The sequence below is a fragment of the Sminthopsis crassicaudata genome, chromosome 5 (genome assembly GCF_048593235.1).
Source record: "Sminthopsis crassicaudata isolate SCR6 chromosome 5, ASM4859323v1, whole genome shotgun sequence".
Classification (NCBI taxonomy): Eukaryota; Metazoa; Chordata; class Mammalia; order Dasyuromorphia; family Dasyuridae; genus Sminthopsis; species Sminthopsis crassicaudata.
The window spans coordinates 31,050,300-31,065,580 of NC_133621.1; the positions used below are offsets into that span (position 1 = coordinate 31,050,300).

Genomic DNA, 15,281 nt, shown 5'->3' on the forward strand with positions numbered 1-15,281 from the left:
CTTTTTGCAGTTGAGGAAACTAAGGCAGACCGAGTTTAAGTGATTTGCTCAGAATCAAACATCTCTTAAATATCTGAGGCTGGATTTGAATTTAAGGATTCCTGATTTAGGTTTGGTACTCTACCTCCTGTACTATGTAGCTCCTTCTGATCTTTTGGTAGGTTTGAAACTTGTATCTTCATGAGCTATATATTTTTTGTTTTCATCCAAGTGTATAGTATCAAATTTTATAACAAAAGCAAAACATAAAGAGAGCCCAAAACATCCTCAATTGACCCAGTTTTTTTTCCTGGTTGAACTATTTAGTATAGACCACCCTGGAAGCAATGGGTTTTATCCTCTTAGATATAACCACCCAGACACTGAGCTATGTACACCCAGAAGTGTGTTTCATTATGAGTTTCCATGGCTTTCCCTCCAAAGGGACTACCCTGGAGTTGCAACATTACTTACTCCTTTGTAAGCAATGGAAATGACATTAGAAGTGCTGTTAATGGTAGCAGCTGCTTTGCATCTTTCTAGAGGCACTTAACTGTGACTATGGGTTATTATGAGTATTTATTTCTTTTCTCTTGCTTTTCCCATATTTAGCCAGTTGATTATGAAATCTACATATCAACAGAGAATGGCTTTTTTTTTTTTTTTTGCACAGCTCAAAAATTTTCAGCATGAGTTTTCTTAGAGAGTCCATATTCTTCAGAAAACTTTTCAATGTACAGATATCATTCATTTTCCTAACCTTGAAGGGTATGTGTACCTGAAACGTTCTAAATAGCTCAAAAGATCACCATGTCCTCATGAGCCATTAGTGATTCTCTATTGCTTTAGAATAAACCACAAACTCCTCAGTTTGAAATTTCTCCCAACAGATTATTCACTGCCATTTTCACTCTACTATTTATTTTCAAATTCTCCCTCTCTCTTGTTTCCCTCCCTTATATCCGCAAAAAACTCTCATTAGATATTTCTATCCCTACTATGATTCTACAGTTCTTCTGTCCTTTGTGGGTAAAGACCATCTACCTCCAATGTCTCTTCTCTTACTCATTTTAAATCCTTTATAATCTGATTTTCAACCTCATCATTTCACTAAAATTGCTCTCTTCATTGCCAAATCCATTGATCTTTTCTCAATCCTCTTGACTTCTCTTCAGGCTTTGAGATTCTTTGCTTATCTTCTTTTCCCTGATACTTTCTAGGTTTTTAGGACACCACTTTTTCTTGGTACTCCTCCTCTCTCTCTAACTATTACCTCTCAAATTCCAATTTTGTATCCTCTTCTCCCTCTACACCACTTCATGTTGTGATCTCATCAGCTAGCATGGATTTAATTATTATCTCTATATTCTAGATTATCTCTATTCTCAAATCTATCTACCTTGCCTTAATTTCTCTGTTGACCTCCAATCTTGAATCTCCTGTTTTTCAGATGCCTCAAAATGGATGTCCAATAGAATTCTTAAACCTCTTAATCTTTCCTCCTACACCCTTTCCCTCTCCTAAACCTAAACCCAACACTACCTGCCCATTTGCCAGGAGTCTCATTTTTGTTCTCCTATAAATCCTCTAATGAGAATCTACTTTGCCTCTTACTATTGAGGGCAACACTATCCTCAGGTTTTCATCCATTTCGTCCTCAGCTCCTCATTATCCCTTACTCTCTCACATCCAATTTGCACCATTATTTGTTGATTTCATCTTGACATCATCTTCCTCCCTCTCTCCCTCCTTTTTGTATTCCAAGTACTTCAAGATTGCTTGCTTAATTCATTAACGGTAGAGAGTAGGGACTTAGTAAATGCTCTGTTTAATCATTGGTTTGAAATAACAGAAACAGGTATGTAAGACTATTATTTTCAAAGATGAATGGCAACACTTTTAGAGGATTCGGGAAGAAATGAAATATCAGGGTGGATCACGGTAAATTTTCCATACCACAGTGTTTTTTCATGATTTCTGTAGGTCTTTTCTGTGTCTTAGTGCATTACTCAATGAGTGAGGACTAATTGCAAGTTGAATTAGATATAAAGGATGAAACACTGAAGAAACCAATTTTTTTTTTGGCCAGGATGATAAAGTGATTCTAAGGAAGAGAGGGAAAATTGGCTTCCCTATTGGCTCATTTTATCACCCGCTATGCATAGCCAAGTTAAGGGATTTATGCAATTTCACTGGGAAAGTGATGATGATCAAGTAGAGAATGACTGTAGGGGAAATATTTGATTTTTTTTTCAAGTGGATTTCAGCTTTAATGGTCTGTCACTGGACCATGTTTCTAGCTTTTCTCAAAACTAGTACATTAATTTATATTCACCAACTTTGAAAAGAAAATATTTTCTCCTTCCAGGAGGCAAAGAAATGAGCAAGTACATTTCTTTCCAAAAGAATCATGAACACTAATTTTTTTCTTCACTTTTTTGTTGAGTTCCATAAAAAAACCTTTAGTCTGGCAATTTCAGGTGAGAGAAAAAAAAACTCAATTGCTCTTAATGGGGAAGTTTCCTTGAGGAATCTATCAAAGTCGAGGAGATTATGAAACATAATGGAAAAGATGCTGGGCAGAAGTGGTCAAGAGAATAAATTATCACTAAATAACCATCTGTGTAGTTTCATGTCTTTGATCTTCACATGCTTTATAGAGCTGTTGGGAGTGAAGAGCTTTGTAAAGAAGAAAGTACTAAAGGAAGATGAGTTAGTATTTTAGAATTCCTTAGTTGAAGTCAATCGACTGTTAATGCTCAGTACTCCACATCATTTATATAGTTTTACTTTGGAGATATAGTATAAAGCCAATTTTTAGGGATTCAAACTATTGCCTTTTACTCCTTGCAGATAGATTTTTGGACAATTTAATTGCTTATTATTTGATTATATTTACTGATAGTGCTGTGATGGAGAGGTCATTGTACCTGAAGCCAGAAAGATTTGAGTTGGAATCCTACCTCAAAAACATTTTCTGGGGGACCCTGGGTGTCAGTCTCTGTCTGCCTCCGTTTTTACATCTGTAAAATTGTTAATAATAATGAGTGTTTCCCTTCCCGTGGTTGTTGTGAGGATCAAATGAGATAATATTTATAAAGTCCTTGGCAAACTATGAAGTGCTACATAAAAGTAGATTATTATTATTATTATTATTTGATTATCTTTAGGTTAAATATTATAATCACCTCAATGTTTTCCCATATATGTAGACCATATATAAATAATATTTACATGTATATATGTATCTATCTAGATATATATTTAATTGTTCAATTATTTCCATCATGTCTGACTCTTCATGACCCTATGCCTATTTCTTGGCAAAGAAATAGAAGTAGTTTGTCATTTCCTTCTTCAATCTACTTTAAAGATGAGAAAACCGAGGTAAACAGTGTGAAGTGACTTGCCTAAGGTCACATATTTAATAAATATCTGAGGCTGGATTTGAACTTAGGTCTTCCTATCTTAGGCTTAGTGTTTTATTTACTGTGCTACACAACTGCCCATCTACATACATGAATATACACACACATACACATATATAATGTAGGCACATTCTTTGTTTTTAATCATAGTTTGATTATTCATTGTGTTGTAATTCATTGTAACAATTCCATTAATATGGATAAACCCACCCTACCTGCCCATTTGCCAGGAGTCTCATTCTTGTTCTCCCATAATCCTCTAATGAGAATCCACTTAATATAGTAGGAAGCCTTCATCTATCCTATAGTTCCTTCCTCACACTTAAAAAAAAAATCATATTCCTCTTTGATGAAGCCCATGGATTCCTTTTCACAATAATGGTTTCAAATAAATAAAATATGTAGGATAAGAAACAAAATTGATTATATTGAAACAGAGTTTTCAAAACATTACCCCCAAATCAACCCGTCAGAAACCTTGGGTAAAGAACTACTGAGTTCTAGTCATTTCATGGATAGAATGCAAGGATATAGAGCATTCCTTTGCTTTCACTCTCTGGTCCATCTTTTTCATCCTTCTGGCCGTACATTGACTTTGTATATTTTATTATTATATATAATATAATATAATATTTACACATATAATATTATATATTTTTATATATTAATATTTAGTAGAATTTCTCATTTGCTTCAAGTCTTTGCTAGTTATGTAACTGTAGGTAAATCACTTAATCATTTTCAACCTGTTTCCTCATCTATAAAATGAGGATAATAATAACACCTAATTTTGAGTTATTGAGAAGATTAAATGGGGTAACATATAAAATTCTTTGCAAATGTTAAGGTCCTTCATAAATGTTAACAATTTACAATTATTATTAATGTATTACAACCTACTTGTGTCACCATTAATTAACTTCTCTAATGCCCTTTAGGTGACCTTTAAAAATAATGTTCCATGATTCACAGACATGAAATAACATAAATCACTGTATTTTAAGAAGTTGGACTCTTGTTTCAAGGAAAGCTTGGATTCATTATTCCAAAGGCAAACCAACTTATTCTTTAACTCCACTCATTCAATTTGAAGCCCAGTTTATTCTGCATTTTCAGTGTCTATCCAAGATGTGATTTGCTAGTCCTATGGATTGTCCATTCAATGCTTATCATGCATAAGTAGGATAATTGATATTTGTATCCACTTGATTTTTAACATGTAGGTAATTCAGTCTATATGTATGCATCCATCAATGTTTTTTTCTTTTTGTCATCTCTGTCTCTATCTCAACATATGTACATATGCATGTGTGAATATATACATATGTGCATATACATATGTATCTATCTGCCTATCTATTTCTTATCTGCTTCTCCATCTATCTCTATCTATCTATATATCCCCTCTACCCTCCCCCCACAATACTTATCAAATGAACAGAATTCAGAATTGACTAGGAGGAGCAAGAGATTATAGTAGACTAAATCTGCTTAAAATGTGGGTAACAACCCCCTTTGGAGTCTCATCAGTGAACATGGTGGTGAAAAATTATGATTATTATCAGTAAATTTTAATATCTATCTATCTATCTATCTATCTATCTATCTATCTATCTATCTATCTATCCCCAGAGTCACGTAAAAATTTCTTAGGCAGAAGGGGGAAAAAGTTTAAACAGTCTTGTTCTAGACTGACTGTAGAAGGGAAATTTGGAACCAATTTTAATGATCCCAAGATTCTTCATAATTTTCATAAGACTACTATAATTCCACTGATACTATATTGCAAGAGATGCTGACATAGCATGAATTCAGAAGTGTCAAAATTATAGGATATTCAGAGGCCATAGAAAAAAACCGCATGGTTGGATGCAGGAAAATTCAAAGAAAATACCACAAATGGTGAGCAAGTGAGTAGTGTTGTATAAAACAACATCAAGGATTCATGAACTAGAAAAGGAGGTGGGTCATCCATGGAGCTTGAGGAAGGCATAAGCAGTAGTTAAATGGAGGGTTGCCCTTGCAAGCACCAGGTATGAACAGAACTAAATAAAAAAGTCTCCAGAGCATTGAGTGTATCCTCTTTAAAAGATTTAAAAAAGGATAAAGAAGGATCATTTAAGATAAGAAGGCTTAGAAGGAAGGGTTTTGATCTGTGATTCTAATGGTCTTGTAATGGAGCCATCTGTAACCAGAGAGCACTATAAGGACTGTATATAAATTACAACATCATATTTTCACTTTTTATTGATGTTTGCTTGCATTTTGTTTTCTTTCTCATTTTTTCCCCTTTTTGATCTGATTTTTCTTGAGCAGCACGATAAATGTGGAAAAACAGATAGAAGAATTGCACGTGTTTAACATATATTGAATTACTTGTCTATCTAGGGGAGGGGTATGAAAAAGGAAGGGAGAAAAAATTGGAACAGGAGGTTTTGCAAGGGTGTACTAAGTGCTTTTTTTGAGCTGCATCTTATTGAAGTGATCTCTGTCACTTTCTCATGTCATCATAGACAAGGAAAAGTTGTCTTAGCTTCCACATTTCATGAATCTCATGGATTGTTTACTTTTCCCTTAAACTCATTATCTTCTTTATTGCTAATTAGTGCCATCTATTAGAAACAAGGGAATTAACAAAGGATTAGAAGAATTTAGAACAGAGGAGATCTTAGAGATTATCTAAAACAGATTTTTATAGATGATAAAACAGGCTCAGGAAGGAAGAAGTAGCAAAGACATGATCACAGGGGGTATTATAATAGTCTAGTCCTTCTAGCACTATGCTGTATCATCTCATAGAATGATGAATTTTGCCTTGTTTTGTTATTTAATTGCTTCCCTTATATCCCATACTTTGTGATCCTATTTTTTTTTTTTTTTTGCCAGAAATACTGGAGTGGTTTGTCATTTCCTTCTTCAGCTCATCTTAAAGATGAGGAAACTGAAGCAATAAGAATACATAGCTAGTAAATGTGGATAGATTTTTGATCTCAGGTCTCTTCTTGACTCCAGGTCTGATGCTTTCTCTTATGCCTTATTTTATTTATTATGCCTATATTTACCTTAGACATCTTAAAATTCAGATGAGCCAGAAAACACATTAAACCCCCCCCCCCACATCACCACCCACCCATACACACAGAACCAGTTAAATAAATCAAAACATTTTGCCCATAACTCCCACTGTCAATCCCAGGCAAAATGATTCTCCTTACCTCACTATTCAGCTTACTGATTTGTTGTCTGGTTTCTTCTGCCTTGATAAATAGAACTGCTGCTCCAAGCTCCGGATCTGGAAGTGACACACACATCACAAATGCATCCATTAGAAAGAGGGTCACATTCTCAGATTTAGGCAATTTGACATAGGGAAGGAAACCTGGGTTATTCCTTACATTCTGTCCTGATGTCAGTGGTCTGTGCATGTGCGTGTGTGTGTGTGTGTGTGTGTGTTGTGTGTGTGTTGAGGAGAAGGGAGAGTTCATCAACAGCTTTGATTGTTAGACACTGACAAATTTTAATGTCATAATCATGGGCTACAGACTTAGAATGGAAAGACATCCCAGCAGTCATTTAATCTCTCATTTTTCAGATGAAGAAACTGAGCCTCAGGCAGACAAAGTGATTTGCCCAAGATTGCACTGATTTTAAGTGTCAGACACAAGTTTTGAACACAGGTGCCTGATTACAGAGTTACTGTGTTTTTTTTTCCCCTATCATATCATGAATGTACTCTCTATGGTGTCTAAAATGCTGGCAGTTGCTATGCGTAAAAAACAAATACTTTCATTTATTGACCAACTGACATTTGACATAAGTTCACTGAAATATCTTTTTTTTTTTTTTTGAGTTTTCAGGACCATGATTTCATATAGGAAAGAATACCTTCTACCAAAGGAGATTATCAACTATTATGCAATTTATAGTCTTAGAAAGTTGCCAGGGGATGCGGGAGGGCAAGAGAAGTGACTTGCTTGAGATCACATAGAAAGTGTCGGAGGCAGATCTTTTTGCCTTTGACATTGGTTCTCTGGCACTGATTCATACTGCAATTATGATATTAACTCCAGTAAATAGATGCCCTGATGGCCAATAGCCCCAGGGGCACCAGTCTTACTGGTGGTAGATAAATACATTTTCTCCCTTTTTTGTTCACATCACTCTTTTCATTGAGCATTCTTAGGGGAAAGAGCACAATGTACCTTGGAGAGGAAACATCTTAGGAACCTTCTATTCCTTTTCTAACCATACTTTTCATGAAAGTATTTTCTTTCTAATTCTGAGGACTCAGAATTCTGAACACGAATCTTGGGAACGGCAGTCCCTCCAAACCACCAGATCTACTTCCACTGCCAATCCTCATGTCATCATTTAGGAAAACAAATCATATGGAGGAAGAGCCAGTTGACTATATCAACTGTTAACCAGAGACTAAATGGGTTGGGTAAGGTAGTCTATCTGAAGTAGCAAGGCATCTTGAATGTGAGAGAAGGCATCGTGTGCCAGGTAAATCATAATACCAACACCTACTTGACCAACATCTTCCCTCAGATCTTGATGGAGACAGCTCGGAACCCTAAAGTCAAGGACTTTGCTACCAGTCCATTGCTTTCATCCATCATCCTGGAAAGCAATCCCTGTGGAGATGTAGCCTGGTAATTTCTCCTGTCTGTGTATATGTCCCCCAGGACCTAGTGCAATGCTCAGCGCATAGCTGACACTTAATAAAAGCTTAGTGAATTCAATTCACTTGAATTCTAGATCATCTCCCATGAAACCAGCTCAGAGAGAATTTGGTTTTCAGGATCATTGCTATAGCTGATACTAAATAAATTCAGTTAACTTACTTCTTGCAGGATCCACTCAGTTATCTATCAAGTTAGCAAGAAAGCATTCTATACAAAAATTTCCCTTATCACATAGACCTATCCACATTTGAATTCATTAGAAAGATTATTTTGGTTTAGTGTTTTCTATAAAATAATTCTAATCATGATTACTGCATTGAAAGTGGCAGAATGGGATTGGAGTAACTGGGGAGGCTTTCCATTTACATTTGGAAAAAGAAAATAGGAATGGAGGAGCAGGTTCTACAACAATCTATTCTGAATTAAATGCTACTTCAGCATTTAATCATTTTTCTTACATCACCAGATGCATATCATCTATTCTTTTTAGCCCCTATTAAAGCTATCACCTGCTAGCTATCTGTTGACAGATTTCTTTCTACAAGCAAAAAAAACAGAGTTGTCATGGTCAGGCTCTCAAGTCCTTCTTGATATAGTTTAGCTCCTGAAAAGTCCAATTAAATGAGACATCACCAAGTAAACTGCCAAGGAAACCTGTGCTCCTATACTGCATGGCAAGCATGCTATTTCCTCCAAGTAACATTGTTTTCACAGATTAGATTTGTCTTTAAAACAGGGAAACAGGGTTAGCACTTGATAAATGATAGGCTTCCATTCCTTATAAAAATCACAGCATCAGCTGCTAAAATGTAGCTAAGAACAGTGGCAATGGTGGCGTGAGCGTGGAAAGGCAAAAGTAGACCAAAAAAACTGATTAGTTTACAATCTTGATCTCTCTGAGAATCACTTAAGAACAGGAAGAAGAAGTGAAGATAGTCCTCCAATCTTACGTTTTAAAGACCGAGCACTCCTTGAAAAAAGAACTAGGCAGATGACTAACCTGCTGTGGGAGGAGTTACTCGGGGATCCTGCCTTGTTTGTTCCGGACCAAAGTCAAAAGTCTGGCTTTCCTCATTGGTAATTCCATCTTCTGTTCCATCCACAATCCTGTTTAAAAAGACAAGGGAATACATTTGAACAGGTGTATAAACAAGCTGTCCTTTCTATCAAAATACTCAATGTTTGTTAAAGACACAATTGAGAGTATTTTTGATAGTAAATCAATATGTTACTTCTACCATTTGAAAAAAGAGAGGAAATCCAGTTTAGTTGATGGATAAGTGGACTTGGGCCTCTGATCTATAGCAATGAAAGGATCCTAGATTCAGAATAGAAAGGAACTTAGATCTTATCTAGTTCAGCCCTCTCGTTTTCCAGATGAGGAAATAGATGCTGAAAGAGGTTAAAGAAAACTGAAGGCATCTTGGAAGGCATCTATTTCCAAATGTCTATTTTCCAGATGAAGAAACTGAGGGATAATTGAGTAATTGCTCAAGATTTTAGCAGTAGCAAGTGACAGCATCAAGATTTCAACCCAACTAATTCCAAATACAGTGTATTTTCATGCTAACTGGGTAGCCAGGGTCTGGTCTTTGAGTTTCAGTTTCCAAAGGCAATTGTATAGTTTTTATTAATCTATTAATTATTATTAATCTAAACCAAGTTGCCAATTTTTATTGGTGAAGAAATTTCCAATCTGGGAGTTCTTTACATTAAAAAAATCATAGGACAATTATCTCTACAAACTCTCAAAAGTTAACAAATACAACAAGGGCATATGTTTTTACAGTTTGGGCACTTCCATTGTGAGAACTTATTCCACCCATGTTTATTAAAGCTCTAGTCAGAAAGAGCTGTATTTGGCTCAGAAAGGGATTAAGGGGGTTTGCCCATAGGTACAAATGTAGTTAATGCCTTGAATCTAGGTCTTCCTGGATCCATGCTCAGCACTCCATCTATTATACCACATTGCTTATATATATATATATATATATATATATATATATATATATATATATATATATATATATATATATATATATATATATGTATATATATATGTATATATATATATATGTATGTATGTATAAACAATAGGAGTGAGATTTTAGAATTCAGTTTTAGAATGTCAAATTGCAAGATTACACTCATCTGAGAGCTGGACTTTTTCTCCAAGTCCAAGGAAAATCTTTAGCTCCCCAATCACAGCATTCCCCAAATCCACCCAATGGCCCCATTCTGGCTTCTGGAAGATTTTAAGGTCAAGTGCAAAGATTTCACAAATGACTGTGTAGCAGGATGGAATCAATGTCTCCTGTGCTTCTGACAGCTGAGTAACTGTGCCAAACTCTTGAGTTACCTCTTCTCCTTCCTATTAATTTCATCTTCCTCAGTCAGTTGAACCAGTATTGTTAATAAGGAATTCTCTTGGAAAAGTGCTCCCAGCCTCTAGGAGCTCAGAGTTCATCTGAAGAAGAATGGAGACAGCCATGGTCCTGCTCAGTTTCTGATCATTAGCTCAGTGGCTGCACCAAGCATGACAGATTGTTGACTAGTATTTTGATTAAAAAGAGCTAGTGAGATTTAATGAACTGAGCTTAATAGTTTTTGGTGTAAAACCTTGCTCCCTGGCCCAGTGTAGATGCTCATTGTGTGGAGATTAAATGCGTTATAATATACGAATGTAATGAAATATGATATTGTGAGAAGCAATGAGAGGCGATGTATTTTAATAGCTGGAGAATCTGCAAGAACTGGATCCAAGTCCAGCCCCTGAATTATACTGGCTAAATTACTTCATGTCTCAGTGCTCTAGACAACTTAGTAAGATTATAAGATTTAAAGCACTTCCAAATCTACACTGAGCAGTTGTCTCTTTGGGTATTACAATGAAAGCTCAGGTCTAACTGCATCCCTAAAAAAACTTCATAAACATACTCAACATTAATGAATATGAGTGCGATAGAAATAAGGGGAAATGTGTATGAATTGTCAAAGAATAAAAGGAGAGGTATGAGAACAACACAAGCCATGACTGTACTAATGCAAAAAGAAGAAAAAAAAGGCCAAATATAATGGTCAATAATGGTTTCAAATGATCAATGTTGGAACACACTGACTTTGTCCTGGGGACCTGTAGATATGGAAAGCTACAGTTATAGTTGTGGTGGTGGGTGCTTTTGCTGAGTTACTTCATCCTTTCTTCTTGTACAAGTAGTGGTACCATTCGAAAGGGTGATGTGGTCTTTTTTTGAGGGAAATGAATGTGTAAAAAATAAAATTTTAAGAAAACATCAAGAATAAAATTAAGTACATCATATGCAATGCTTTTATAAAGATGTACCCACAAATGCAATGTTGTCCAGGTCTACACGACTTCTCTCTTTTTATAGCTTTATAGTAGTAGGAACAGAAAGAGTCACAGATGGGGGTTCTCTCAGGAATGATTCCTCCCCACTTTTTTCTGCCTTTTGAGGAGACCAGGTGGCCCTTTGATTAGAATCCATTGGATCTGGAGTCAGGAAGACCTGAGTTTCAAACTTTTATTAGATGTGTGACCCTAGATTTAATTTCTTAGACTTAATTTCTTTGACTTTCAGTTTCCTTATTAGCAAAATAATAATAATAACAATATAATTACCTCTTACGATTACTGTCAGAACCAAATGAGATATATTTCATGTCAAGCACTTTGTAAATGTTAAAACACTAGACAGACGGTAACTTATTATTATTGTTATCTATTCTTGAAAGTCCAGCTTTAGTCTCACCTTGTCTATGAAATTTTCCCAAATAAAGTTGTTCTACAATGAGTTCATTTAAGATTGAATTGGTCAGTATTTATAGTATGCATCCTACCTCTGTTAATTAGCACCAAGTCTCTTCTGATATCTCTAATGATACCATTTCATTAGTGTTCTGTGATTTTGCTTTATTTTGTTTTATTTTGACAACTGGCAATTAGTTTACCTTGCCAAGTATACCCTCCCTGAGAACATTTCTTTTTAAAAATCATTCTTAGCATCATAGTTTCAACTTACCATTTTGGCATTTACAGGTGGATGAAAGAATTCAAGTCATCTTAGGGCAATGTGGAGTTATTTGAATGGAACAAGTAGGGCTAGAATCAGTCTATTTGCTGTTATGGCTCAATACTCCATTAAATCTTATACTCTGCCCTTACTGGGACACTCATCACAAGGCCACACAGGCAATAAGTACTCAATCAATCAATGGCTATTGACTTATTGGGGTTTAGGCAGAGTAGCTTTTGTTCCTTCCTAAGAAAAGTTAAGTAACTTCTTTCCATCCCATCAATTGCTTACCCCCTATTGCCCAGACTTTATTTTCACTTGCTTCTTGCTGGAGTATTATCTAATTCCTCTGCCATGAGGTTGAAAGTCATTTTTCACAGTTCTTCCTGACTCTGAAATGATCTTTATCAGTCTTGTAAACAAGCTTCTCAAGCAGGGGGTTCTGGAAATGCTTTCCTCTTTCAAACCAGGGAAAGCTCAAAGCCTTGCCAAAGGAGATCTTTGTCTTTGACAATGGTGACCACTTTGAATGTGCTATGCATGTCTGTCTCTCTCTCTGTCTCTCTCTCTGTCTCTCTCTCTGTCTCTCTCTCTCTCTGTCTCTCTCTCTCTCTGTCTCTCTCTGTCTCTCTCTCTCTCTGTCTCTCTCTCTCTGTCTCTCTCTCTCTGTCTCTCTCTCTCTGTCTCTCTCTCTCTGTCTCTCTCTCTCTGTCTCTCTCTCTCTGTCTCTCTCTCTCTGTCTCTCTCTCTCTGTCTCTCTCTCTCTGTCTCTCTCTCTGTCTCTCTCTCTGTCTCTCTCTCTGTCTCTCTCTCTGTCTCTCTCTCTTTCTCTTTCTCTCTTTCTCTTCTCTTTTCTTTCTCTCCTTCTCTCTCTTCCTTTCTATTTTTGTCTTCTCTCTCCCTCTCTGTCTCTCTGTCTCTCTTTCTTCTCTCTTCCTCTCAGTCTTCCTTTCTTCCTCCCTCTTTCTCTGTCTCTCTCTCTGTCTCCCTCCCTCCCTCTCTTTGTCTCTATAACACACACATACATACATACATATATGTGTGTATAGCAATTTAAGAGGTGGGTAGAGTGTTGCATTTGACATCAGGAAGACCTCACAAATCCTGCCTCATATATTTAATAGTTAATGTAACAATAAGTAAGTTACCTGCTTTAATTTTCCTATCTGTAAAATAAATAAATTAGATTCAGCAACTTCTAATAATTCTTCCAGGTCTAAGTCTATGATCCACTGAACTTGTACCAGGAAACACCGATACATACATATGTGTGTACACATATGTGTGTATAAATACAGACACAAACACACATGTCCATTGGGTTGTGTACACATTTGTATATGTATACACACGTGTGCCTTTGTAGTATATTTATATAAATAAATGTTTCTCCTCATATAACATATATTCCTTGAGAGTGGGCCCCATTACAGTTTCAGTTTGTATTTTCAGCATCTAGCACCGTTTGTGACACATAATGTTAATTGACTGACAGATTCCAGTCCTTTCCATGAGTAGGCCTTAGGTTAAGCCTTAAGGTCATCAGAGTCTGACAAGTTCATATCTATTTGCAAGGTTGAAGCACAAACTCTATTCCAGGCTCCTGAGTTGACATTAAACACACCTTCTCTGGGGAGGGGGGGACCATCTAATTCCTGTTTAATAATCTATTTGCTAGTTTTAAAGGACAATAGTCCATTAAAAACAGTTTTTGCTCTTACAAAATATAAATCAAATGCCAATGTGATGTGGGTCAAAGGATCTTAGCTTTATAGTTGCCAAGGCCCTAAAGATCATAGAATCACTGACTCCTAGAGGGAAGGGAAAAATAAACCTAATTAAATCAAATCTTTGAATCTGTGGGTTGTGACCTCATATGGGATCACAAAACAAAATGTGGGGTTCATGAAATTATGATTTATTATCAGTAAATGTTTGCTATGTACCTATTTGATATACCCTTAAATCTGGGGCCACATAAAAATTTCTTGAGTAAAAAAGGATCTTGAGTGGAAAAAGTTGAAAAACCACTTCCATGTCCTACTCTATCAGCACTCATTCAGTTTTTGCTTGATGCTTTTCACTGATGAGGAACCTACCATTTCTGCATACAGTTTATTCTGCCTTGAGATGGCCCTCCTAGTTGAAAAGCTTTTTCCTGACATCAAGCTGAAACGATCTCTTTGGAGCTTCTAACTTTGTCATCCAGGATCAAACCAAACAAGTGGATGCCTCTTTTCACATGAAAAACTCTTTAAAATACTTGAAGACAACTATTGCCTCCCTGCTGGGTCTTCTCTTAACCAGATTAAATGCCTCACATGACATGAACTTGAGGCCATTCATTATTCTGCTTGTCCTCCTTAGGACATGTTCCAGTTAATGAATTAAAATATGGCACCAAGAATTGAACAAACAAAAAAATAACTAACATTTTCATAGAATTTTAATATTTATAAAATGTTATATATATATATATATATATACACATACATATATATATATGTACTATTATTATCTCCATTTTATAAATGAGCAAATTAATTCCGAGTGTTGTTGAGTTACCCAGGGTCAAATAGTTTGTTAAAGTCTGAAAGATTGAAATCGGGTCTCCATTATTCTAAGTCTAGCACTTTATCCACATTATCCATGGAGCTAGCTGCTTCCAGATGTTGGCAAATCAAGGCAAAGAACAGTTGGGCTATCTCCTTATCACTGAAGGCTTCGCCATTCTTAATTCAGCCTAAGATGGCATTAATTTTCTTGGCTACTGTATCACTTTGTTAACTCATATTGAGCTTGTGAAATCATGGTTATTTGACTGTGAGTGTGGCTAAGCTTGCTATCATGATGGTTTGACCCTTCCATTTTTGGAGTGCTAGTTTTTTCCCCACTTAATTTTCATCTTTGTATTTATATATTTTATTGGCTTGTTTTTAATTAAGATCACAGCCATGTTACGCTGCTCATATATTTTATTTTTTATTGACTTCAGTCAGAGAAACACACACATCCCTCTCATTTACACGGACAAATTGGATCCATGCATAGGAATAGATCATTGAAAACCATTAGTAATTAGAAATAGTGAAACCGTCACTGACATTTCTTACATTTATCCCCTTTGAGGAGAGTGTGACGGGACCTTGGGT

General features: G+C 35.9%; 1 protein-coding gene across 1 annotated transcript in view; it reads right to left on the reverse strand.

Moving 5' to 3' along the window:
* KCNH8 (potassium voltage-gated channel subfamily H member 8) overlaps positions 1-15,281 on the reverse strand; it is a 384,094-nt gene that overhangs the window by 24,342 nt on the left and 344,471 nt on the right. Inside the window, exons 14-15 of the mRNA XM_074269414.1 lie at positions 9,096-9,202; positions 6,623-6,699 (exon numbers count right to left, since the gene is read on the reverse strand). Coding sequence (XP_074125515.1) covers positions 6,623-6,699; positions 9,096-9,202 — 184 coding nt within the window. The remainder of the gene's footprint in view (positions 1-6,622; positions 6,700-9,095; positions 9,203-15,281) is intronic.